This window comes from Schistocerca gregaria, chromosome 3 (genome assembly GCF_023897955.1).
Source record: "Schistocerca gregaria isolate iqSchGreg1 chromosome 3, iqSchGreg1.2, whole genome shotgun sequence".
In the NCBI taxonomy this organism is placed as follows: Eukaryota; Metazoa; Arthropoda; class Insecta; order Orthoptera; family Acrididae; genus Schistocerca; species Schistocerca gregaria.
This window is the reverse complement of record NC_064922.1, coordinates 329058355-329083255: the sequence shown is the minus strand read 5'-3', so window position 1 is coordinate 329083255 and position 24901 is coordinate 329058355. Positions and strand designations below refer to the sequence as shown.

The window sequence follows — 24901 nt, the reverse complement described above, 5'->3', positions numbered from 1 at the left end:
AAGTAGGGGCAGGACGATATGACATCTGTCAAGACGTCAGGAAACAAGTTCTATGGTACTAGAGGGAGCTGTAGTGGGTAAAAACTGTAGAGGAAGACAGAGATTGGAATACATCCAGCAAATAATTGTGGACGTAGGGTCATGAAATGTTTGGTAAAGGAGAGGAATTCGTGTTGGGCTGCATCAAAACAGTCAGAGGACTAATGAATTAAGAAAAAAGAAATGTAATAGCACGACGATGGGTGGCCGGTTCACTACTTGCTTGTGTCTAAGAAAGGGCTCACCTATTTCTTTCCTGGTCACTGGATAGGACGTGAAGGCTTCATCACTTGGCTTGCATGTTCGCCTGATTATACCCCATTGGCCCTTTTTTCTCAGGGGTAAACTAATAAATGAAGTATATGCACAAGTTTCGACTATCCAAGATAATTTAAAATATAGTATCTAGTTCATTGATATCGCAGGAATCTCTTCGATCAGTCCAGAAGACCGTGCACCAATGACTGGAAAGGTGAACTATAGTAGACATTGGGCACCTGAAACACTTAATGACATAAATGGAATTTTAAGGAAGTGTTCATAAACTTATTCTATTGAGGCTTTCTTTTTGTACCTATTTCTGGTGCAATATTGCAACGTAAGAGTGTACGTTGACACTAAACTCATGATGCGAAGCTGTTGGTTAACAATGTTTATAGATCAATTCCCTGTTTCGCAAATCTATTCAATTTTAGACCTGCACCTTTATTTCAATGCTCTGGCATAAACAAGTGTAGAACTGTTACTGTAGTTAAATTATGAAACACCTTAGATGTCACATCCTTTGCCTTGTTGTTGATGTGTTGCTCTAGCAACATGTGGCCTAGTGTAATTAGTATCAGTTTTAAATTAAACTTTTCTCCAATATTCTGCTTATGGAAATAGACTCTCTTAATTGCTTCATGCTGGAGCATACCATGAGCCTGACGTGACAGTTCCATATAACAACACGAACTTGTGCATAGAAGGCAATCGGTTTCGTGTTCAAAACAAATAAATCCTTTCTAAGTGCTGAAATTTGTACTATAAGGAGTTTGGAAAGAGTAAAACCATTGAATTCTTTTCTTGTAGAACTACACTGCTAGCAGCGGAAATTACGATAGGTTCCATTTGATAAACCGAAGTCGACACCGTTCTCCCCGTAATTAATGTAGCTATGAAAAGAGACTACACGTCACGTAATGATCACTTTTTCACAATTCATTTGAGTAAAAACAGAAATACGGCGCTTAAACGGTTCACGCGAAGATTTGAGCTACACAGCTTATCTGAATCACTCTGTACATTAACACAGGTTGAATCAGTGTCTCAAGAGTTGTCAGTACAAATTTTGATGGAACTAAGTCTAAAGCCTCCGCAGAATCTTAGAAACCGAGGCACAGTGATAATTCATACCGTCACTACTCCAGTCTACAGCTTCGTTCGTGCCCTGAAAGTTATCCGTTGTGCTATGCCGTCTTCCAACGCCAGCTTGTTCTCTTGTCTCATTCAAATCTAGTGTTCGTCAGGTGCGATTGATGACAATTTCAGTGAATATGTTGTACACTACCTGCGTAAGGTTGGTCTGCAGTTCTTCTTCCGTCCCCTTTCATCCCAAGGAGAACAGTTACAGAACTTTACTGGTTAACGGAAGTATGACTTCCGTTGCGTTTATGCAACTCATACCACTAATTTTATTTCACTAGAAATCTTACGTATGTTGCAAGACATGCGAGATTTGTGTAATGGAGCGTGACTCGTATATGAACGCATGTTTAGCCGTTACCTCATCGCAGAGATTACCACTCGGGATCCATCGATAAGGCAGCCAGAGGTGACTCACGCGGAAACTCCGATCACTGCGGAGCATGAAGAAGCAGTTTCATTGAGGCCAGCCTTATCTTCAAGCTCAGGTGCCTCGAGTCAGGGGGAAACTGGGGGCAGGGGGGGGGGGGGAAGGCTTATGAGGAACTTTGCAGTGATATCACTTTCTGGACAATATTTGTGAACCATTAATGTTTCATCCATCTTAACACAAGAACAATATGCTTCAAATTACACATAAAGATATTATTCCGCACCGGTAATGATTTTGCGGGAAAGATAAAAGCAAGAAAATAATTTGCTATTCTACATATATGAGAGCGTGGTGGGAAGTAATGCCTTCGAATTTTGTATTCTGTTCTCAGTATCGATCGAAGTATTACATATCATGCTTATTACTCGGTCGATTTTCCCGCTTCACTGACGCAAGTTGCAACCCTCTACTGCTACAGGGCTCCGAATTGCAGCGTATAAGATGGCGCTGTGTAACGTAACCATGTCGGTGCGTGAGAAACAGCGTGCTGCAATCGTGTTGCTGAAAGCACGAATTCGATGAGTTCTCCTTCAATATGAGCAAGAACGAGCGTCGCAACATCTTTAACAATCCGACGCGTTGGTTTCACTGTCATCATTCGGCCCCTATACAGTCCCGTCCAGGCCCTTTCCGATCTTCATTTGTTACCAAAACTTAAAGAACACTTTCGTTAACTTCACTTTGACAGTGATGAAGCGGTACAAGCAGAGGTGAGGTTGTGGCTCCGTCAAAAAATTCAAATATTCTACAGTGACGGTGTCAACAAACTGGTCTTTCGTTTGGAGGAATATGTTCGTCACCAGGGTGACTATGTTGAGAAATAAATATGTGAACACGAAGAATAAAGATGTAGAATGTTAATAAAGTCTATTTTATGTAAAAAGCTTCAAGAGATTCCACATGAAAAAATTCGGAGGCTTTACTTTTCAGCGCGCTCTCGTACATCTACATTTGTTCACCATCGCATCCCCCACTCCCTGAGATTTACACTACTGACCATTAAAACATCTACACCAAGAAGAAATGCAGGTGATAAACGGGTATTCATTGGACATGTGATTACATTTTCACGCAATTTGGGTGCATAGATCCTGAGAAATCAGTACCCAGAACAACCACCTCTTGCCGTAATAACGGCCTTGATACGCCTGTGCATTTAGTCAAACACAGCTTGGATTGCGAGTACAGGTACAGCTGCCGATGCAGCTTCAACACGATACCACAGTTCATCAAGAGTAGTGACTGGCGTATTGTGACGAGCCAGTTGCTAGGCCACCATTGTCCAGACGTTTTCAATTGGTGACAGATCTGGAGAATGTGCTGGCCAGGGCAGCAGTCGAACATTTTCTGTATCCAGAAGGGTCCGTTCAGGGCCTGCAACATGCGTTCGTGAATTATCCTGCTGATATGTAGGGTTTCGCAGGGATCGAATGAAGGGTAGAGCCACGGGTAGTAACACATCTGAAATGTAATGTGCACTGTTCAAAGTGCCGTCAGTGCGAACAAGAGGTGACCGAGACGTGTAACCAACGGCACCCCATACCATCACGCCGGGTGATACGCCAGTATGACGATGACGAATACACGCTTCCAATCCACGTTCACCGCTATGTCTCCAAACACGGATGCGACCATCATGATGCTGTAAACAGAACCTGGATTCATCCGAAAAAATGACGTTTTGCCTTTCGTACACCCAAGTTCGTCGTTGAGCACACCATCGCAGGCGCTCCTGTCTGTGATGCAGCGTCAAGGGTAACCGCAGCCATGTATTTCGTTATTCAGGGCTTACAGTAGTTGGTGAGTGGATATATAAATAGCGTTCACATTCGAGCAACCCTTGTGATGTCCAAGGTGTGACGTTCAAAGTAAATTGCTCCTAATTAAATACGGGACTGCACTTTATAACATTGCTTTTCCGAATTTCTTAGAAGAAGCCGTCAGTTTGTGATATTGCTGGCTTTGAAGCCATCATATTCAGCTACAAGAACCTCTTCTCAGAGCAGTTGAGAAGGTATCAGTGGTAAGATAACGTAATGTGGTGCGAGGTACCGATGACCGACAGTTTATTCGCTACGGGTATCGGGAGAAGGCCTCCTAAATTGTGCTTCTTGTCCGTGATTGGCTGCTGAGCTCGTAAGTGGCACACTAAAATCATAAACTTCCGTTATTAATATTAGGAAAACTAAACAGTGGATTTACTTGTATTTCGTATAGAAGCATGTCTCAACAGCAGGCTACTATTCCATTCTTTCAAAAGAGTTGATAACCAACAGAATAATAAACAATTTCTGAACGGAAAGGCAAACGAAGTTCTTCGGAGATCTTCGGGTCGCGCCTAACTTGGATGGCCGGCGAAGTGTTTCGGTTGTCACATCGCAGCTCGATCGGCAGACTCGGAAGACAGATATGTGGTCCGCCACGGTTGATGTCCGTTAAAATATAATTAACAATCTCCTGTTAATAAATATAAGAACTCGATCGGTATTTAAAGAGAACAGACATGTTGTCTGCTGCAGTCGGTATTGGTTAAGAACTTATTCAGCAATCTCTGGTTTTCAGACATGTAATTAAGAACTAGTTTGATAGTAATTACGTAAACATGCAGGTCGTTATTTTCTTTATGCTCTGTGAAAGTGTGTAGAATGGAAATTATTTGTGATTCATAAATTGTACTTTCAAAAAATGGCTCTGGGCACTATGGGACTTAACTTCTGAGGTCATCAGTCACCTAGAACTTAGAACTACTTAAACCTAACTAACCTAAGGACATCACAAACATCCATGCCTGTGGCAGGATTAGAACCTGCGGTCGCGCGGTTCCAGACTGTAGCGCCTAGAACCGCTCGGCCACGCCAACCGGCTGTACTTTCATTGAGCAATTTCTCGTATTCTGCTAATAAAAAGCAAGTGGCATCCAATTGAAGCAAAGCAATTCAAAATTTAATTATTTAAACAATGTTAGTTCGTCGCTAACAGTTTATTACAGTTTCAAGATAACGGATTCACGACCTACGCGCTATTTTATGCGCATGGGACAGCTACTATAGAAGACTGCAGATTGGTGAATGTTATTCAGAACTTATGCATTCCATTCAGGTCAGTGGCAGCAACTAGACACCTCGTGTGTACTGCAGTTTTAGTACAAAGGAGACTAGTGACATGTCATCTGTGGTAACACAGAGGAGGTATGAAGGAATAGAATTTTCAGGGAAGGGATTTATGATACCTCTTTCTTTCACTTGCTGTAAGTTAGAAAACTGGAATAATTATTTTAGTATTTCTTGTCACATTTCTTATAAGGAGGTTTAACCACGATATTTTTTTAATCTGTGTGAACAGAAGTTCCTGTTCCTGTAATGCACTGCATACGTCACTTGAAACATTACTTATTCAGTTGGAACAACTCGCAATTCTTTTTAAAATTCCATGGATACCATATAACTCTTGTGTTTTAGAACTTTTATGATTCTAGTAATTTTAGTGAGGAATGCTGGTGCTACTTTTCGTTGCTTAATGTGTTCTGAATGATATTTTTCAAAATACTCTCTTCCTTCTTCAACTCAACCAATTAATTATGTTTTTGCTGCTACTGTGAGAAAGTGGCTGTTAAAAGTACTCGTGACTTGCTGTCAGCCACAACATTGCCATTCATTGTGTCATAATCGTCGTTCTTCAGAGCTGCAAAATACCTTGCTTGTAATACTGTCGTTGAAATAACTACACCGATTATCTTAGATACATAGTTAGGAGAAAATAATCATCTACATGTTTGGGAAAATGAATGTTTGTCAAGCTAAGCATATGTTTCTTTGCTTTTTTATTTTAAAAGACAACAGACAAGTAAAGAAATCTCAAAGTTCGATTTCATAACATGTTTGGTACATAGTAATTTGTACATTTTTCCTGAAAGTGAATGATTGTTAGCGTGACACTTTTATCTGCTCTATTTTATGCTGTCTGCTTACAGTCTACTTCGGCTGACTATAGAAATCTAAATTTCGAACATCTTAATCGTTTGTGGTTCTGTCATCACAAAATCTGTTTATTTTTCTGCTTCTCAAGTTTCTTTAGCAGTAGCTAATATACCATGCAACGTACCGTGGGTCTATGAGAGCGGTTCTACAAGTACCCGTGTTTTAAGATCGTGTACCTCCATCTGTGATATGTTGCTAAAGCAAATTACATTGATTCATGGGATAGTACGGATTTGGCACACGTTGTGCTACGTGGTTCCCACCAACATGGAACAATTTTAATATCGTTTAATCCTCAGCGTTTTTCATTTTTGCATGACAAAAGACGTGCGAGATTAAAGCGAAAATGGATGCTGTTTACGGTAGCAGTCGCCATAGGTGAATCGAAGGGAACGGCAATTTCACGTGACAAGCTGACGATCGGTACCGCGACTGCTGACAGTGGACAACAAACGGCTGCCGCTTTCAGTTTCGAAGTTGTGTTTCGAGCAGTTTTTGCGTCGAGCTGTCGCCGTCTCCATGAGGCCAGAATTTATCATTATACCTCGTAAATATAGCAACTATCAAAACAATGCGTTGCTTCCGATCAATACGTTCCGAAGAAAGAGAAGAAGGCCCAGTCGGCCGAAAAAGTGACAGACGATTTTTTGGGGATACGAAGGGCGTCATGCTCACATGTTTATTCGAAAAGGGAAAAATTATCACTATAAAATACTACAGTGAGAAATTCGAGCAGTTCTATATTGAAGGATATGCGGCCTTGTTTGGTGATGAAGAAAGTGCTGTATCGCTACAACAAAGCGCCAGCACATTCAAGTAAAAGAATTGCGTCACGAATTTCCAACTGTGCTCCGTCGACCCCGTCCTTCAACCCTCTTCCCTGAGCCTCCTCCACGTATTCTCACGACCTGGATCCCGGCAATTTTGTCTTGTCCTCATACATCAAAAAACGACTAAGGGTTTTTTTTTTACACGAGTTCTAAAAAGGTGAGACCTTGGGAAACGTATACATTTGTAACAGGAGCTAAGCTCAAAGACATTCTTAGAAAAAATGGTGTCTGTATTCCTAACAAGGGTACTTATTGGACAGCTCTCGTAACTCATGGCTCCGCAAGAGAGGTTCGAAGCCCCCTGTAACACTCTGGATCATTAGTAATTAAAACTTCCGGGCTAAGAGGCCGTGGTCCAATAGTAGAAATACTTCTCCCTGACGTTTCGTTGCCAGGTGCGGGCAACATCATCTGAGGTGAGTCTACGACTGGCTGCTAGGCCGTGGAGGTCCTGTTTATATGGAGCGCGTAGAGGGCGCCACCATTCGTCATGTGCTGTCAACAGTAAAACTATCTCTGGTTGGCGTCATTACTCTCGATCGAAGGTAATCGATTGTCACATCTTTGGTACAAAGTCGATCGCCATATCTTATCTAATTTCAAGCCTTCTTCTTCCCTGTTAAAATTATTGTGGTGTTTAAAAATCTCTACAGCCTCTCTATACATACGTGCATAATAATGCGATGTCTTAGCTAGGACGCTCGTCTCACTAAATTTTATTTCATGGTCACCCGTTTGAAAAACATGTTCCGCTACAGCCGATTTGTCGGTGTGTTCCAGTCGACAGTTCGTTTATGTTCAGTTACGCGAGTGTTGATACTTCTTCTTGTGGTTCCAATGTAAAGCTTCCCACAACTACACGGAATCTTATACACACCAGGAGTAGCTAAAGGGTGTCGTGCATCTTTCGCCGATCTTAAGCATTCACTAATCTTCTTGGTGGGTCTGAAGATTGTTTCAATTCTGAACTTGGCCAGAACTTTGCCAATACGGTCCGTAATATTGTGGATGAATGGAAGAAAAACTTTCCCCATCGATGGTTGTTGTTATTGTTGCACGTTTTCGGACATTTTAAACACCACAATAATTTTAACAGGAAAGAAGGAGGCTTGAAATTAGATAAGATATGGCGATCGACTTTGTACCAAAGATGTGACAATCGATTACCTTCGATCGAGAGTAATGACGCCAGCCAGAGATAGTTTTACTGTTGACGACACGTACGAGTGGTGGCGCCCTCCACGGCCTAGCAGCCAGTCGTAGACTCACCTCAGATGATGTTGCCCGTAGCTGGCAACGAAACGTCAGGGAGAAGTATTTCTACTATTGGACCACGGCCTCTTAGCCCGGAAGGTTTAATTACTGAAGACGCCGGCCGTGAAAGCCTACACGCTATGATTACTCTGGATCATGTTCCGCCTTCACTGAAGAGGAAGCCACGGCCGAAGGCTGACGCGGACCCACAGGCCCCCTGCAGGCCTCGCCAGGAAACTGTGAGGCTCGAAGTCCGCTGGCCTCTCTGAAGACCGGAGGCACGGCCGGAACTCGAAGCGAGACAGCAGCGCCACCAAGCCTGCTTTCACAACCATCAGTGCGAACTTTTGCCCTGCGAACACACAGAGTACGCCCATAATTATAGCATTCCCTAAAAATCAGAACCCTGCAATCAGAAAAAAATACAAAACCGGTGAGAGGTAAGAGTACTACTGTTCTAAATGTCAAAGAATATCAAACGAAAGCATTAATTGGGAATAAGACTGGGTTTCGACCTATCCTTCATGTTATTCAGTCTGTACACCGTGCAATCAGTGAGGGGGGAACGAATGAGAAATTCTAGAAAAAGTTCAGAGTGCAGAATAACTGAAATTTTTAGGTTTGCCAATGGCGCAACGGACTCGGCATATCAACCGAACGGAATTGACAGCGTCTTGAAATATGTTTGTCAGATGTGCACAAATAAAAATAAAAAAAGAATAAAGCAATGCAATGGGATTTAGCCAGGTGAAACTCAAGGAATTAGACTGGGAAATAAGACATTAAAACTAACAGAGAAGTTTTATTGTCTCGAGGCAGAAGTAAAGAGGATACACTTAGCATGCTGCCACTAATACGAAAAAGGCTTTCGTGAAACAGGAAAACCTATATTAATATCTACACTAATGGTCATAAATTAAGGTTAATGCTGATACATGGTGAAACGACGCTCTGGTGGGCGGTTTGCGGGTTTAAATCATCTGGGGGTATGACCATGCGTTGCATTTGACCTGCGGTCGTCTTACGGTGGCGCTGGCAGCAGCCCACATACGCAGAGGTTTGTCGGTGCATGTCAGAGTACGGTGCAGCGAGTAAGTGTGCAGACGTTTTCAGACGTGCTAATGGTAATGGTGACTGTGGGCTAAAAATGGCTCAAAGAACACATATTGATGAAGTTATGAGGGGTACAATACTAAGGTGACAGGAGGCTGGTCAAACACAGCAAGTCGTGGCACGGGCCCTCCGCGTGCCACAAAGAGTAATCTTAAGATTATTGCAACGATTCTAGCAGACAGTAAACGTGTCCAGGCGCTACAGTACGGGACGTCCACAGTGTACAACACCACAAGAAGACCGATATCTCAATATCAGTGCCCGCAGACGGCCACGGAGTACTGTTAGTAGCCTTGCTCGGGACCTGGAACAGTTGTCTCCAGACACGCAGTCTACAGACGACCGAACAGCATGGTTTATTCGCCCGGAGGCCTGCAAGGTGCATTCCACTGATCCCTGGTCACAGGAGAGCCCGTAAAGCCTCGTGTCAAGAACACAGTACATGATTATTGGAACAGTGGTCCCAGGTTATGTTCACGGACGAGTCCAGGTATAGTCTGAACAGTGAGGTTCGCCGGGTTTTCATCTGGCGTAAACCAGGAACCAGATACCGATCCCTTAATGTTCTTGAAAAGGACCTGTATGGAGGTCGTGGTTCGATGGTGTGGGGTGGGATTTTCATTGGTGCACGTACACCACTGCATATCTTTGACAGAGGAACTGTAACAGGTCAGGTGTATCGGGACGTCATTTTGCACCAGTGTGTCCACCTTTACAGGGGTGCAGTGGGTCCCACCTTCCTCCTAATGGATGATAACGCAAGGCCCCACCGAGCTGCCATTGTGGAGGAGTACCTTGAAACAGAAGATATCATGTGAAAGGAGTGGCCTGCCTGTTCTCCAGACCTAAACCCCATCGAGCACGTCTGGGATGCTCTCTGTCGACGTATCGCTGCACGTCTTCAAACCACTAGGACACTTCAGGAGCTCCGACAGGCACTGGTGCAAGAATGGGAGGCTATACCCCAGCAGCTGCTCGACCACCTATTCAAAGTATGCCAACCCGTTGTGCGGCCTGTGTACGTGTGCATGGTGACCTTTCCCATATTGATGTCAGGATACATGCGCATGGAACAGTGGGGTTTTGTAGCACAAGTGTTTCGGGACGGTTTTCTCAACTTATCACCAATAATGTGGACTTAAAAGATGTGTGTCGTGTGTGTTCCCTATGTGCCTACGCTATTTGCGCCAGTTTTGTGTAGTGCCACGTTGTGTGGTACCACATTCTGCAATTATCCTTAATTTATGAGTATGAGTGTAACACATTTTTAATGTGGTAAAATTTTTGATACCAACCACACCATGCTACGCAACAAGGACACAACATTAAAATTCAACAGACTAGTTGGTACACACTTACATATGGAAACAAACTAACACAGAATTCGTAACATTCTTAACAATAGAGGACTAAATTTAGCTTATCAAAGTAATAACTCAATATAGTAATGTTTAATGAAGTAGGAAGACACTAATGTACAACAAAGATCTGGCATTTATCAACTCCAATGTAACAGCTGTGATGCTCTATACTTAGTACGTACCAACAGAAATTAGAAATAAGGTATAAAGAGCATGTATGTATATGGCACCAGCCATTCAATATTTGCAGAACACCATAGACAAGAAAACCACCTCTTTGCCACGATAGAAACAGGCATGAAAATAATCAGATTCAGTACTGCTAACAAAATTTTTTTTTCTATCACTACAAGAAAACGCCGAAATTCAAAAGGAACTCACGAAAGAGAAGCAAATGACCAAACAAACTTTAACAAAAACACGTTGTTTAAACCATTATACATACAGTAGGTAAATAACAATCCCTCTGGCTACCACAAACGCAGTTTCGCATAAACTAAGGTACCCACTCACCATCACCCACCATAGTGTCACAGTGAAGAATATTTACGAGTGTAATAACTTTTAGACAGAAGTTAGGAAGATCATCTCCCCTTTTACACACACCACATACAGTCCGCCCCCCTCCGGTTTGACCCAAAAAGCCTCTGACTCACATGATTTATGAGATATTACCTCGGCCCCTAGCCCTTACAAAAATAAGTAGTACGTATATTCACATGCATGCACGCGTACACACACACACACACATTCGCGCGCGCACACACACCAATCAAATAACACAGAGTACTCACGCACAGAGCAATAACAGACGCTTCCACGACCACAAAACCAGACCAAAGGACGATCGCACTCTACAACCTCAAAACAAAGTATTTCACGCTAAAATAGATCCATACGGCACGAAAAGCCAGAGTTTATTAATTTTTGTAAAGTTCAGGGTACTAAAATACAAAACTTGTGTGTAGAAGAACATCAAGAATGAAATATGAAACAAAAATATCGTGCCTAATCATAATAATGATTTAATAGTGTTTAATAGTAGTAATTTAAAACATGAGAATTGTTTACGTTCTTAGCAAGCAGATTTGTAAGGAAAGCTACATTGTTGAAATACCACAGAGGATACTTTGAAATAAATTGAAACGCGTGTGCTCCAAATAAGACGTTTGCTACAATCGCAAAAGACGATATATTACATGTAACTGGACACTGTTTCCTCTTATAACTGCAGATTGTTTTCTGTACAAGTTGCAAATAGCCTCTTGCTATCCATATTTCATCGCTCACATCTTCACAATTCCAAAGAATATATTATGTTCAACATTTCTGGAGACATTATCCTCTTGCAACACAACATTTGCAAAGGAAACTTGACTAATAAGTTCCAATACAGATAATTTAACTGTTTTAGGAAGCGACGTTAACATTTGCATTTGTCTACTTGTAGCCTTCATGTAACTTATTTAGTGAGATCCAATGTAGGAGCAAGGGGAACTCTCTGTTTTCTGTCATGGAAACGCGGTACCACGTGAGATTTTGTTTACGATGAGCCATCACGACTTGGATGTAACTGCGCTGAAGACAGCTACAGAGTAGCTGAAATCGGGCTGCATTAAACACGCTGCCGTTCCCCCAATCTTGGATCTCACTAATACGGTCGTGGAACACGCAGTTCCTGATGGAAAGAAACCTAAACTCATTTAGTGGCATTTGCATAACTTTCGTGAGTTGCTCAAAGCAACTTTTTGCACTACGCTTATACCTTGCATAATTGGTGTTTCTTCATCAAAAGGCTCTCTCTGCTTATTTTTTCGATCATAGCAAACTGCCATGTACCCGCTTAATGAATGTAAAAGTAAACTATCAGTTGACATCACAGCAGCTGAGAAGAGTGCTCCACCTACGATCTTCGAAAGATGCCATGGGTCTGAGGATGGTCATGTGATATGACCGAAACCGGTCACCTATGTTCTTGTAACATACGTGGTGCAATCAAGACTGATTATTATGATCATTATCATCATCTGTATACACTCACCCAGACAGGCCCGCGGCCCCTCACCAAACGGCCAGTAGGGGGCGTCGATGATGTCGCCCTCGCAGTTAGCGAAGCGTTGCGGGTCGAAGCGCAGCGGGTCTGGGTAGAAGCGGGGGTCCCTCTGGAGAGACAGCACTGGCAGGTACACCATGGTGCCCTTCTGTAGCACCAGGTCGCTGCCCGGCACCTGGTACGTCTTGGTACACTGCCGCATCATGTACATCTGCATCGGGTACAGACGCAGCGTCTCTGGAAACATTTCGCAGTCTCACCGGCAAGAAATTGACGCTGTCGGCGCCATCAACACACATACTTTCTTCTCTGACTTTCTCAGCAAAACATGTTTTCACAGATCTGTGACACCATCAGCAGTTTCTTTGTCTTTATTTCATAAGGATACTAGAAAACAGTTAACCTCAGAAAACATCACAGTCTTGATAGTGGCCTGAATTCGGCAGGGTGAAGAGTCCGTAACTTTCGCTCAAAGTCGGTAACAAACGAGACTTGCGTAAAGATGGGAGGCTTCCAACTGGAAAAGAGAAATTCTTGGTGGGGTATGTAACTTTCTTGCGCTGGCACCACTAGCTACACTGTGTAATAAATCTTGTCAGTAATATCCATTCTCCCTCGCGAGTGAGACTGAATAGCACATACTAATATTCCGATCTGCTGCTGTTGTTATGTGTGATCTGACAAATGGACTGTCAGTCACTTTAAAACTTTCATACTCAATGGATACAATTCTGTACTTTAACTTTTACTCTGTCTTAGATGCCACAAGAATAATTTTCCTCCAATGGAAACCACATTTATATATTTGTGAATGTTCTATTTCTTCATCATGCACAAATGCTGCCAACTGTTGAGCATCACTATAAAAATACTAAATGTCAATGTAGCAGAACATGTGACCTCCAGGAAAAACGTAAGTGGTTGCTTAGTCATATAGCACTGAATAACTGAATATTGTTATTTTACATCGTTATTAGTCAGTGACCAATTCGTTTATTACAACAATGAATATTTGAAAATTAGATATTTTAGTCCATAAGAAGAAGCCAAGTGTAAAAATTATATTCTGAAAACGGGTACATATTTATGTACAAATTCTGCATCTAAAATGATCAAAAAATCAACTAAAAGTTTTCTTTCGCCCAAAAGAAGTTCAGGTCTAAAGGGTTAATATGATCACCGCCAATGATCATCGTCGTCGTGTAACATCCACTCACAGACAGCAGGTTGGCAGCACTGGCCGTGGAGATCATATGGAAGCGCGTTGGGAGGAGGCAGGAAACTGCAGTCGTTGTCCTTACACGGTAGTGGAGTGATTTATTTGACGTTCAAAAAGGGCATGATCATTGCCTTTCATGCCCCGGGTGGAAGCATGACACTAATGTTTAAGTTGTTATTTTTTCCTTTAATTTATATCTAAAAATTCAGCCAAAGAGTAGAAGGAGTGGTCCTCTACAAATTCTTTTAATTTATTTTTAAATGTTAATTGGCTATCTGTCAGGCTTTTGATGCTGTTTGGTAGGTAACCAAAGATTTTTGTGGCACCATAATTTACCCCTTTCTGTGCCAAAGTCAGATTTAACCCTGCATAGTGAATATCATCCTTTCTCCTGGTGTTATAGCTATGCACACTGCTGTTACGTTTGAAATGGGTTGGATTATTAACAACAAATTTGGGTTGTTTTGGGGCGGGAGACCATACAGCGAGGTCATCGGTCTCATCGGATTAGGGAAGGAAGTCGTCCGTGCTCTTTTCAAAGGAACAATCCCGTCATTTGCCTGAAGAGATTTAGGAAAATCACGGAAAACCTAAATCGGGATGGCCGGACACAGGACTGAACCGTCGTCCTACCGAATGCGAGTCCAGTGCGCTAACCGCAGCGCCACCTCGCTCGGTTCATAATTTGTAACGAGGTAACAGCGGTGCGCAACGGGCCTTAGGTGAAAGGGGTGAACGACGGCCGCGGAGATGTGCAACTGTTGAGCAACTGACTTCTCGGGTTAGCCAATGGGCTACCAACAATGTCTTCTCAACGGTAGCTGAGTGACGTTGCTGCATATGGCCTCCACAGCAGATGCCTGCATTCGCAAGTGTCAACTCCTACTCATCGGCGACGAAGGCTGGAATTTGCACACCAATACCAAAACTGGACGTCCACTGAATGGTGACGGGTGGCCTTTTTAGATTAATCACGTTTTGTGCTCCATCGGTCAGACGGAAGCTTGTGCTGCCCTGCAACGATTGTCAGAAGGATGCAGGCCAGAGGAGGAGCGTTATGGTCTGGGGATTGTTTTCGTGACATTCCTTGGGTGATCTCGTCATTCTGGAAGGCACAACGGATCAACAGAAGTACGCATCTCTCCTTGGGGACCATGTCTACCCCTACATGCAGTTTGTTTTTCCGCGGCACGATAGCATCTAGCAGAGGAACAGTGTACTGTGTCACACAGCTCGCAGTTTACTTGTGTGGTTCTAAGAGCGTCAGGGTGGGTTTATCGTATTCGAATGACCAGCAGACTCCCCGGATTGGAATCCAGTCGAGAATCTGTGAGACCACTTCTATCGGGCTTTTCATGCGATCTCTACAAGGCATTTGACTGTATGGATCATATCACACTCTTACAAAAACTAATGTTTTATGGAATTGAAGACTATACACACAGCTGGATTGAATAATATTTAACGAAAAGAAAGCAAAACGTTGTGCTGAGTAGCACAAATAATGTTGGGAGGGTGGTAAATTCTAGTGAATGGGGAGTTATCGCAAAGGGAGTCCCACAGGGTTCAATTTTAGGTCCTCTGCTGTTCCTTATTCGTGTGAATGACCTCCCACTTAACGTTCAGCAAGTGGAACTAGTACTTTTTGCAGATGACGCGAGTGTTATAATAAATCCCATTCCAGAAAAAGGAGCTGAAGATATTGTTAAGGATGTCTTTCAAAGAATTATTAAGTGGTTCTCAGAAAATGCAATCTCCCTTAATTTTGAAAAAAAAACTAACTATATCCAGTTCTGTACACCGAATAGAGTAATATCCACAATTGATGTAGCATATGAATAGGGCTCTCTTAACTGAGTAGATTTCTCCAAATTTTTGGGTGTTCACATTGATGGCAACTTGAATTGTAAGAAGCATATTATTGAGCTTCTCAAACAACTAAGTTCAGCTTCTTTCGCTCTTCGTACAATCGTTAGTCTTGATAATAAACAGATCATCATCCTAACGGACTTTGCATATTTCCACTCAAAAATGTGTTATGGAATAGTTTTCTGGATTAACTCACGACTTAGACATAAAGTATTGATTGTACAAAAGAGAGCAGTGAGAATAATTAGTGGTGTTCACCCAAGGACGTCATGTAGGCACCTTTTCAAGCAATTAGGTATTTTAACTGCACCGTAAAAGTACATATATTCGCTAATGAAATTCGTTAAAATAATCCATCTCAATTCGCGATGAACAGTGATGTTCATATGTATAACACTAAAGGTAGAAATGACCTTTCCTATCGGTTATTGAAGCTGTCAGTTGCTCAAAAATGAGTACATTATTCAGCAACAGAATCTTTGATCATTTGCCGAACAACATAAAGTGTCTGCCAGGTAGCAGATCAAGTTTTAAATCTAGCTTAAAATCATTTCTTTTGGACAGCTCCGTCTACTCCACGGACGAGTTTCTGTTTCAGAAATAGTAAAAAAAAATTGTACCTCTAAATGTGGTTGCAAGTGTAGAACTAAAAATTTCAGTAATATTAATATTAGCACTATTCATGTGTGTATTTATATCTTGTAATCTGACTTGTTCCACATCATATCGATAAAATAATCGGGAAAATGATCTACGGAACATGACATAACTAACACTAAACCGGGAAACGTAGTGCAGCGGGCCTTGGGACTGGAGTCTGCATGGCTCCACGTTCTTGTCAGTATCTTCCAGAATCTCAATGATGCTCTTCCTGCACCTCTTGCAGCGACCCACGCTGTAAAAGGTGGTTATTCTACCTTTTCACAGGTGGTCACAACAATGAAGCTGGACAGTACATTATTGCCATGAACCGTTCAGATTAGTAGTAGTGTGATGCCGGTAGCAGTTTCGAATGTTTAATAAACAGCATCATGTGGTAGTACTGCAAATTGTAAGTGAGTAATTCGGAAGTTGTAAGAATTTGTGGTGGTGGTAGTAAGTTCCTGTGGGACCAAACTGCTGAGGTCATCGGTCCGTATGCTTACACACTATTTAATCTAACTTAAACTAGCTTACGCTAAGGACAACACACACACCCATGCCCGAGGGAGGACTCGAACCTCCGATGGGAGGAGCCACGCGAACCGTGGCAAGGCGGCCCAGACTGCGCAGAAGCAGTGAGTACATGGAACCGGCATTACGTCATAGGCAGCGTTACTGTATACTGAGCGAAGGCTATTTCAGCTTTCTCAAGAGTTTAATAGCTATTTTATATGCGACTGGGGTTTTTCAAGTTTCAGAAATATGAACAAAAACGATAAAGTTACTTAAACAGTAGGGGAGGAACTTTTTAAGAAGAAATTATTGGTCTTTTTGGAGAAAGCACAATAACATAACAGAAGGATATAAATCAATCTATGTACGGAACTGGTTTGTACTGCACCAAACACATTTTTCCAGCATAAAGATATACATAAATGCATATGGGAAGAACCTGCGAGGATCGCAAATCCATTACAGACTTTATGTTAGTGGGGGGAAAAGGAAGACAGTACTGGCAGACGTAAGAGTATATAGACAGCCAGAGAGCGCCAGTAATCGTCATATAGTAGCACGGAAAATATGCCACAGAAACGTAAGACCAACTATCACGAAACTGAAGGATGAACTTACAGAATGTAAAGAAGGGATGTTTAAGATAGACCTTCTTAGACAATATACCGTCAAAATGCCATACTAAGCTAGGCTCCACAGTAAATGTAACAAGGAAATGATAGAAGATCTCGCAACTATGTACTTACTGAAACTTCCTGGCAGATTAAAACTGTGTGCACACAGTTTTAATCTGCCAGGAAGTTTCATATCAGCGCACACTCCGCTGCAGAGTGAAAATCTCATTCTATGTACTTACTACTGGAAGAAAATATTTTGGAAGCTGCAAGATATGACCTCGGAGAGGATGGAATAAGAAATATGTAGAAGAGTTTGCAAGTGACGTAGAAGAAATTAATCAAGAAAAGAAAAAAAAAGCATGTTCAAATGGTTCATATGGTTCTAAGCACTATGGGTTTTAACATCTGAGGTCATCAGTCTCCTAGACTTAGAACTACTTAAACCTAAGTAACCTAAGGACATCACACACATCTATGCCTGAGGCAGGATCGAACCTGCGACCGTAGCAGCAGTGTGGCTCCTGACTGAAGCGCCTAGAACCGCTCGGCCACAAAGGCCGGCAAGTAACATGTGTTAAGCGGTTAAGAGAGAAGACGTCAGAATCAAGAGCCTTATTTGTCAAGATCAGACAATAGGCTAAAATGAGGATCAGGATTTAGAGGAATGAACATCGGAACAGCATGTGCGCGAATAACAGTAAATAGGACACTACGATATAATAAGTCCACTGAAACATAGAAGCATGACAAAGAGTGTAAGAACATCCTGTAAAATTTCCTACTGAAGAATAGATAGGACGTCATTCAACCTCATTGCAGGAAATAATTTGGACTACAAGAGAGAAGAAGAAGTAAAGGTCTTACAAGAAAATAATATAGAAATAGAGGGGGAGGATGTGAAAGCAGCACTGTCTAAAACAAAAGTAAATAAAGGCCCGGGACCAGGAAATATACGAACGGAATTTCTGAAGTATGGAGGAAATGTGGAAGTAAGACATCTGCACAAACTTTTTGGGAAAAAAGCGGTGGGAGCAGATGCACTTAGGGAGTGGAATTTATCATACATCTCCTAGATATATAAAAAAGGTGGCAAGAGGGTACGTACAAATTGTAGAGGAATAGGTGTCCCAGCAGCAGCTACGCTTTTCTCCAGTATTTTGAGTAAAAAAGTGAACAGCAAAATGTTTTTCCGAAAAGACGATTGTGTCTTGATGGCATTCACTACGTCAGACAGTTATTGGAAAAATACAGAAATAAAAAAAAAGCGTATGACTGTGACCCTAGGGTAACATTATGGGAAACAATGAGACGTATTAATGTGAGGGAAAAATAGATCAACCTGGTTAAAAAGTATGCAAGAACACAAAAAATGTGATTAAAAAGAGGAAACAAGTTTGCCCGAATTATTGTCGTTGACAAAGGTCTAAAACAAGATCGTGGAATGTCACCTATTTTGTTTGATATTTATTTGGAACAGGCACTGAATGCCTGGATCAGAAATGCTCAGGCATGGGAATAATGACTGGTGATGATACCCTTCACTCTCTTTTATTTGCAAACGGTCAGGTAATATTATCTCAAGTTGAAAAGGATGTGGAATACAAGCTGGAAGCTTAAATAGGAGTATAGCAAATGGTCTTTGGTAATAAATATCGACAGGATTTGGTGGGAACTGATACAGAGGAAGAACAAAGAAAATACAGAATTCGGCAGGACACTAAGAAATATTTCATAGTGTGATAGAGAACATAGTTCTATATGAAGCTGAGGTGAGGTCTCAAGCAAGGGAAGTTAGGGAAAAAATTGCAACGGCGGTGCTGGACTGTCTTCTGTTTACAAGGCAAGATAGGATACGAAATGAGCAGGCATTAAGGCGAAAGGACACAACGTGTTCCATAGTAAACACTTGGAGAATAGAGCGATTCAGTGGCACGGTCAAACAGAACAAGCCTTAAATAATAGACTCTGTTAGTGAAACTCAAGTTTTATGGAACTGATGACTTTCCACACAGCTGGTTTGAATCACACTTAAAAAAAAAAGAAAAACAGAATGCAAAGTTTGTGCTGAATAATTTAGACAATATCAGGAAGCTAGTAAATATTACTGACTGGGACTAAAAGAAAATAAAATCGTAAAGGGAGACCCACAGGGTTTAATTCTGGATCCACTCCTATTCCTTGTATATGTGAATGACCTTCCACTTAACATTCAACAAGCATAATTTGTACTTCTTGCTGACAATGCAAGCGTTCTAATAAATCGCTGTAAAGAGGAAGCAACAGAAGAGTTAGTAATAATATTTTCCAAAGATTCTCTAAAAATGGACTCTCCCTAACTTTTAAAAGAAGACACATTACATTCAGTTCCATACGACAAATAGAGTCATATCAACTATTGATTATCACATGATCAGGAGTCAGCAAATAGGGCAGAACTGGAAGAAGCATATTAGTGAGCTTCTCAAATAATTTGGTTTAGTTACTTTTGCTCTTCGCATAATTGCTAATCTTGGAAACAAACGAATCAACTTCCTTACATATTTTGCAATTTCCATTCAATAACTTCATACGGAATAATTTTCTTCGATAAAACATCACTTAGAAAGAAAGCATTGATTGTACAAAAACGAGAAGTAAGAATAATATACGGTGTTCACCCACGGACTTAAAGTAGATATCTAGGCACTTTCATTGCGCCGTCACACTACATACTCTTACATTATCTAATGACATTCTTCACAAATAATCCGTCCATAATTTGAGAAGAATAACGATGTACATACCTACCACACTAGGGCGGAAAAGACCTATATTACCAACGGTTAAAGCCCAACTGTTAAAGCTGTCAGTGGCTAAGAGAGGAGTTCAATAAAAATTTTTGATCATTGGCCCATTAACGTTAAAGCTGAGAGCTAGCGAAGCAAGTTTTAAATATAATTTAAAATCATTTCTCCTGGATAACGCCTTCTGTCCCTTTGTTGAATTTTTACTTACAGATTGGTAGCCAGTAAAAAATTCAAAAATTAAATTTCAGATATAGCTGCATGAGTCGGTCTAGAAATAATAGTGTCTTCATATATATTAACAATAATCATGTACACACATCTTGTAAACTGACTCGTTCCTCTTCATTTCGATAAAAGAATCATTCAGATGCTCTTTGGAACACGTAACTAACTAACTAGGTCGCCAAGGAAGATTCTAAACTGGGAGACAGCCAGATGGAGAATGGGAGAAAAGGGAACGCTAAGATGCGGAAAATACACGCAGGAAGAAATGGAATACAGAAATATAGCGCCGGACGATTGGAACAAATAAGGCATGTGGAGACTGAAAACAACTAACTCCTAGGGGGAAACGGCGAAGAAGAAAAGTAGAGTCCAAGCGGGTTAGGGAATAAAAGTCGGACTTAACCAGTAATGAGTGAATACATCGGAGGGAACATGTAACTCCGTCAAAAGGAATGTTAATAAATCCTACACATACATTTACACATGTACTCTGCAAGCCAACATACGGTGCATGGCGAAGGGTACTTTGTACGAATACAAGTCCTTTCCTTTCGCACTCTACGCACAAATGCGGCCAAGGAAAAAAATGAAATGATCGTATGGCATTGTTGGCCAGGATGTCCCAATCGGGTTCGGCTGCCAAGTGCAAGTCTTATTTCATTCGGTGCCACATTGGGCGACTTGCGGCCGATGATTAAGATGAAATGATGATGAGTACAACACAACACCTAGTCCACGAGCGGAGAAAATCTCCGGCCCGCCCAGTAACCGAACCTGGGCCTAGTACATGGGAGGCACGCACGTTACCACCCAGCCTAGCGGACGCGACCAACTAAGAATGACAAAAGTCATGACATAATGATAGACACATGTACAGATGGCAGCAGTACCATGTGCACAAGGTACGAAAGGGCAATGCACGGGGGGTGCACTCCACTCGGCTAATTCATGTGGAAAGGTCTCCAAGGTGTTTATGGCCGCACGACTTCGAACGCGGAATGGTAGTTGGAGCTTGACGCATAGGGGCAATCCATCTCGGAAATCATTAGGGAATTCGATATTCCGACATCCGCAGTGTCAAGATCGAGACAAGTGTAACAAATTTCGGACATTACCTCTCACCGTGGCCATCGTAGTGGTCAAGGGCCTTTACTGAGCCACTGAGAGCAGTGGCGTTTGCATGGAGCTGTCAGTGCTAACAAACATGCAACACTGCGTGAAATAACCGCAGATATCAATTTGGGATGGGCAACGAACGAATCCATTAGGACAGTGCGGCTTAATTTGGTTCGGACTATGGCATAAAACGACCGACCATAGTGCCTTTGCTACCAGCACATCGCCTGCTGCTCCTTCGTTACCACATCGGTTGGATCCTCGATGACTGGAAAGTCGTGGCCTGGTCAGATGAGTTCCGATATCAGTTGGTGGTATGGTTCGAGCGTGGCGCAGGCCCCTCGAAACCTTAGACCCAAATCGTCAATGAGGCACAGTGCAAGCTGGTGGTGGCTCCATAATAGTTTGAGCTGTGTTTACATGGAGTAGACTCTATCCACTGGGCCAACTGAACCGTTCACAGGCTGAAAATGGTTATGTTCGGCTACTTGGAAACCATTTGTGGTCGCTCAGATGGAATTTCCGTGGATGACAACGCGCCAAGACACCGTGCCACAACTGTTCACGATTTGTTCGAAGAACATTCTGGACAATTCGAGGGAATGATTTGGCTACCCAGGTCCTCTGACTTGAATACCACCCAACATTTAAGGGATGTAGTCGAGAGGTCAGTTGGTGCACAGAATCCTGCACATGCAACATTTCTGCAGTTATGGACGGCTACAGAGGCAGTATGGCTCAGTGTTTCCGCAGGGTCTTCCAATGACTTGTTGAGTCCATGTCACGTCGAGCTGCTACACTATGCCAGGCCAAAGGAGGTCCGACACGACGTTAGGTGGTATCCCGCGACCTCTGTCGCCTCAGAGTGCATCGTTTCGTTGGAGCCCTAATTTCTTTTGACTTTACCTTGTCTTCACAGTCCTTACGCGAGATGTGTGTTGGTGGCAGTAGCACCGTTCGGCATTCATTCGCCAATGTTCATTCTCTAAACTTTCTCTATAGTATTTCGAGGAAAGAACGTCTTCTTGAGTTCACGGGAAGTTGTATAACTCTCGGGGCTGGCTATATCACACCCGTAACAAATATTGCAGTACACCTTCGAATGCTTCAAGTCTTCCTTTAACCTTACCTGACTGGAGTCCCAAACGCTCGAGCAATACTCAAGAATTGGTCGCACAAGTGTTCTGTACGCAGTCTTCTTTACAGAAGATCTGCGCTTTCTTAGAGCCCTCCCAATAAACTAAAGAGAACAATTGACCTTCCCTATGAGGAACCTTACGTTCTCGTTCCACTTCACTGCTCTGTGCAACGTTACGTTACGTTAACCGACGTGACTGTGTCAAGTACAACACCGTTAATACTGTATTCGAACATTATAGAATTGTTTTTCCTACTCAACACATTAAGATACATTTTCTCACATTTAAACCAAACTTCCATCCCTAACACAAAATGGAAATTTTATCCAGGTCATCCAAGGTGCTCCTAGGCTAAACGTCGACACTTTGGCGTACACAACAGCTTCATCTGCAAACAGATACAGATTGCTGCTTTACCTGCCCGTCAGGTCGTCTTTTATATGGAGAACAAGAGCAGTCTTACCACACTTCCCTGAGGCACTCGTGACGATACCTTTGTTTCCAAAGAACACACGCCGCGGTGGACAACGAACTGTGTTCTCTTACTTTAAATCATATATCGTATAACTGACAATATATTCCGTATGCTCTGACCTTTGTTAACAGTCTTCAGTAAGACACTGTGTCAAACGGTATCTAGAAATTAAGAAATATGGACTCTTAATGTTGCCTTCATTCAAAGTTCGAACAATATCGTAAATAAATTCAGTTTATTTTATGTACATATATTATTTTCAAGCGCCTCACTAACAAATAAGACCTTTGGCACCAGCACATTAATGTAGATCGAGGTTGGTAGAGAACAGCCACTGACCTGCAATCAGCATGTCCAAGTAGGTCATCTCCTGAATCGCCTCGTAGGTCACCTCTCCCCCGTGGCGAGTGAGCACCGCGTCCACCTCCTTGCGGGCAAGCGTCTGCATCGCTGGGTTGAGGGACAGCTCGTGCAGACAGAAGCTCATGGCCGACGAAGTCATCTCGAAGCCCATCGTGAACGCCATCATCATCTGCGCCACCACCAGGTTGTCTGTCACCTCTGCAACAACAGCATGACATCTAGTGACCTCTCGCATCACACATGAGACGTCTGTTAAAATTACATCCATATGTTGTATTTCGTATAAACGTCGACTGTATCTTATTTGATACATCTGACATAAGGGTCATGTTAGCTATTTATCGTTCTCATAAGAACTGCTAGTTGTGAGAAGCAACCAGGAAAAAGTCATCTCCTTGCAGTCTAGTAAGGCTTCAAAAACGAAATATATTTTATTTGTTCCAAAATCAGTGCTTAAATCTCGTTAACTATTCCCTTATACCAGTCCTACTGGATAAAATAATATGCAAGTAAAATTTAATTCCTCAAAGTCGTGTTTTCTTAGGTGTACAAGGATGTACAGGAAAGTAGTGCCTCCGAATTTTTTACGTGAAAATTCTTAAAGCTTTTTAAATAAAACAGACGTTATGAACGCTCTACAGGGTGCTACAAAAAGGTACGGCCAAACTTTCAGGAAACATTCCTCACACACAAAGAAAGAAAATATGTTATGTGGACATGTGTCCGGAAACGCTTACTTTCCATGTTAGAGCTCATTTTATTACTTCTCTTCAAATCACATTAATCATGGAATGGAAACACACATCAACAGAAAGTACCAGTGTGACTTCAAACACTTTGTTACAGGAAATGTTCAAAATGTCCTCCGTTAGCGAGGATACATGCATCCACTGTCCGTCGAATGGAATCCTTGATGATGCAGCCCTGGAGAATGGCGTATTGTACCACAGTCCTCCACAATACGAGCACGAAGAGTCTCTACATTTGGTACCGGGGTTGCGTAGACAAGAGCTTTCAAATGCTCCCATAAATGAAAGTCAAGAGGGTTGAGATCAGGAGAGCGTAGAGGTCATGGAATTGGTCCGCCTCTACCAATCCATCGGTCACCGAATCTGTTGTTGAGAAGCGTACGAACACTTCGACTAAAATGTGCAGGAGCGCCATCGTGCATGACCCACATGTTGTGTCGTACTTGTAAAGGCACATGTTCTAACAGCACAGGTAGAGTATCCCGTATGAAATCATGATAACGTGCTCCATTGAGCGTAGGTGGAAGAACATGGGGCCCAATCAAGACATCACCAACAGTGCCTGTCCAAACGTTCACAGAAAATCTGTGTTGATGACGTGCGGATTCTCGTCAGCCCACATATGTTGATAGTGTAAATTTGATCACCTTGGAATTAAGCCTCATCCGCAAAGAGAACATTTGCACTGAAATGAGCATTGACACATTGTTGGATGAACCATTCG

At 42.2% G+C, this 24901-nt stretch overlaps 1 protein-coding gene across 6 annotated transcripts in view; it reads right to left on the bottom strand.

Moving 5' to 3' along the window:
* Positions 1 to 5681: 5681 nt before the first annotated feature.
* LOC126353792 (probable cytochrome P450 6a13) overlaps positions 5682 to 24901 on the bottom strand; it is a 96805-nt gene continuing 77585 nt past the window's right edge. For 2 of the 6 annotated variants that reach the window (XM_050002880.1, XM_050002883.1), the window contains exons 4-6: positions 23405 to 23626; positions 12453 to 12701; positions 5682 to 8289 (exon numbers count right to left, since the gene is read on the bottom strand). In XM_050002880.1, the coding sequence (XP_049858837.1) occupies positions 8105 to 8289; positions 12453 to 12701; positions 23405 to 23626 (656 nt within the window). In that variant the 3' untranslated portion in view covers positions 5682 to 8104. The remainder of the gene's footprint in view (positions 8290 to 12452; positions 12702 to 23404; positions 23627 to 24901) is intronic. The other 4 variants (XR_007565205.1, XM_050002882.1, XR_007565206.1 and 1 more) reach the window with 4 other exon arrangements.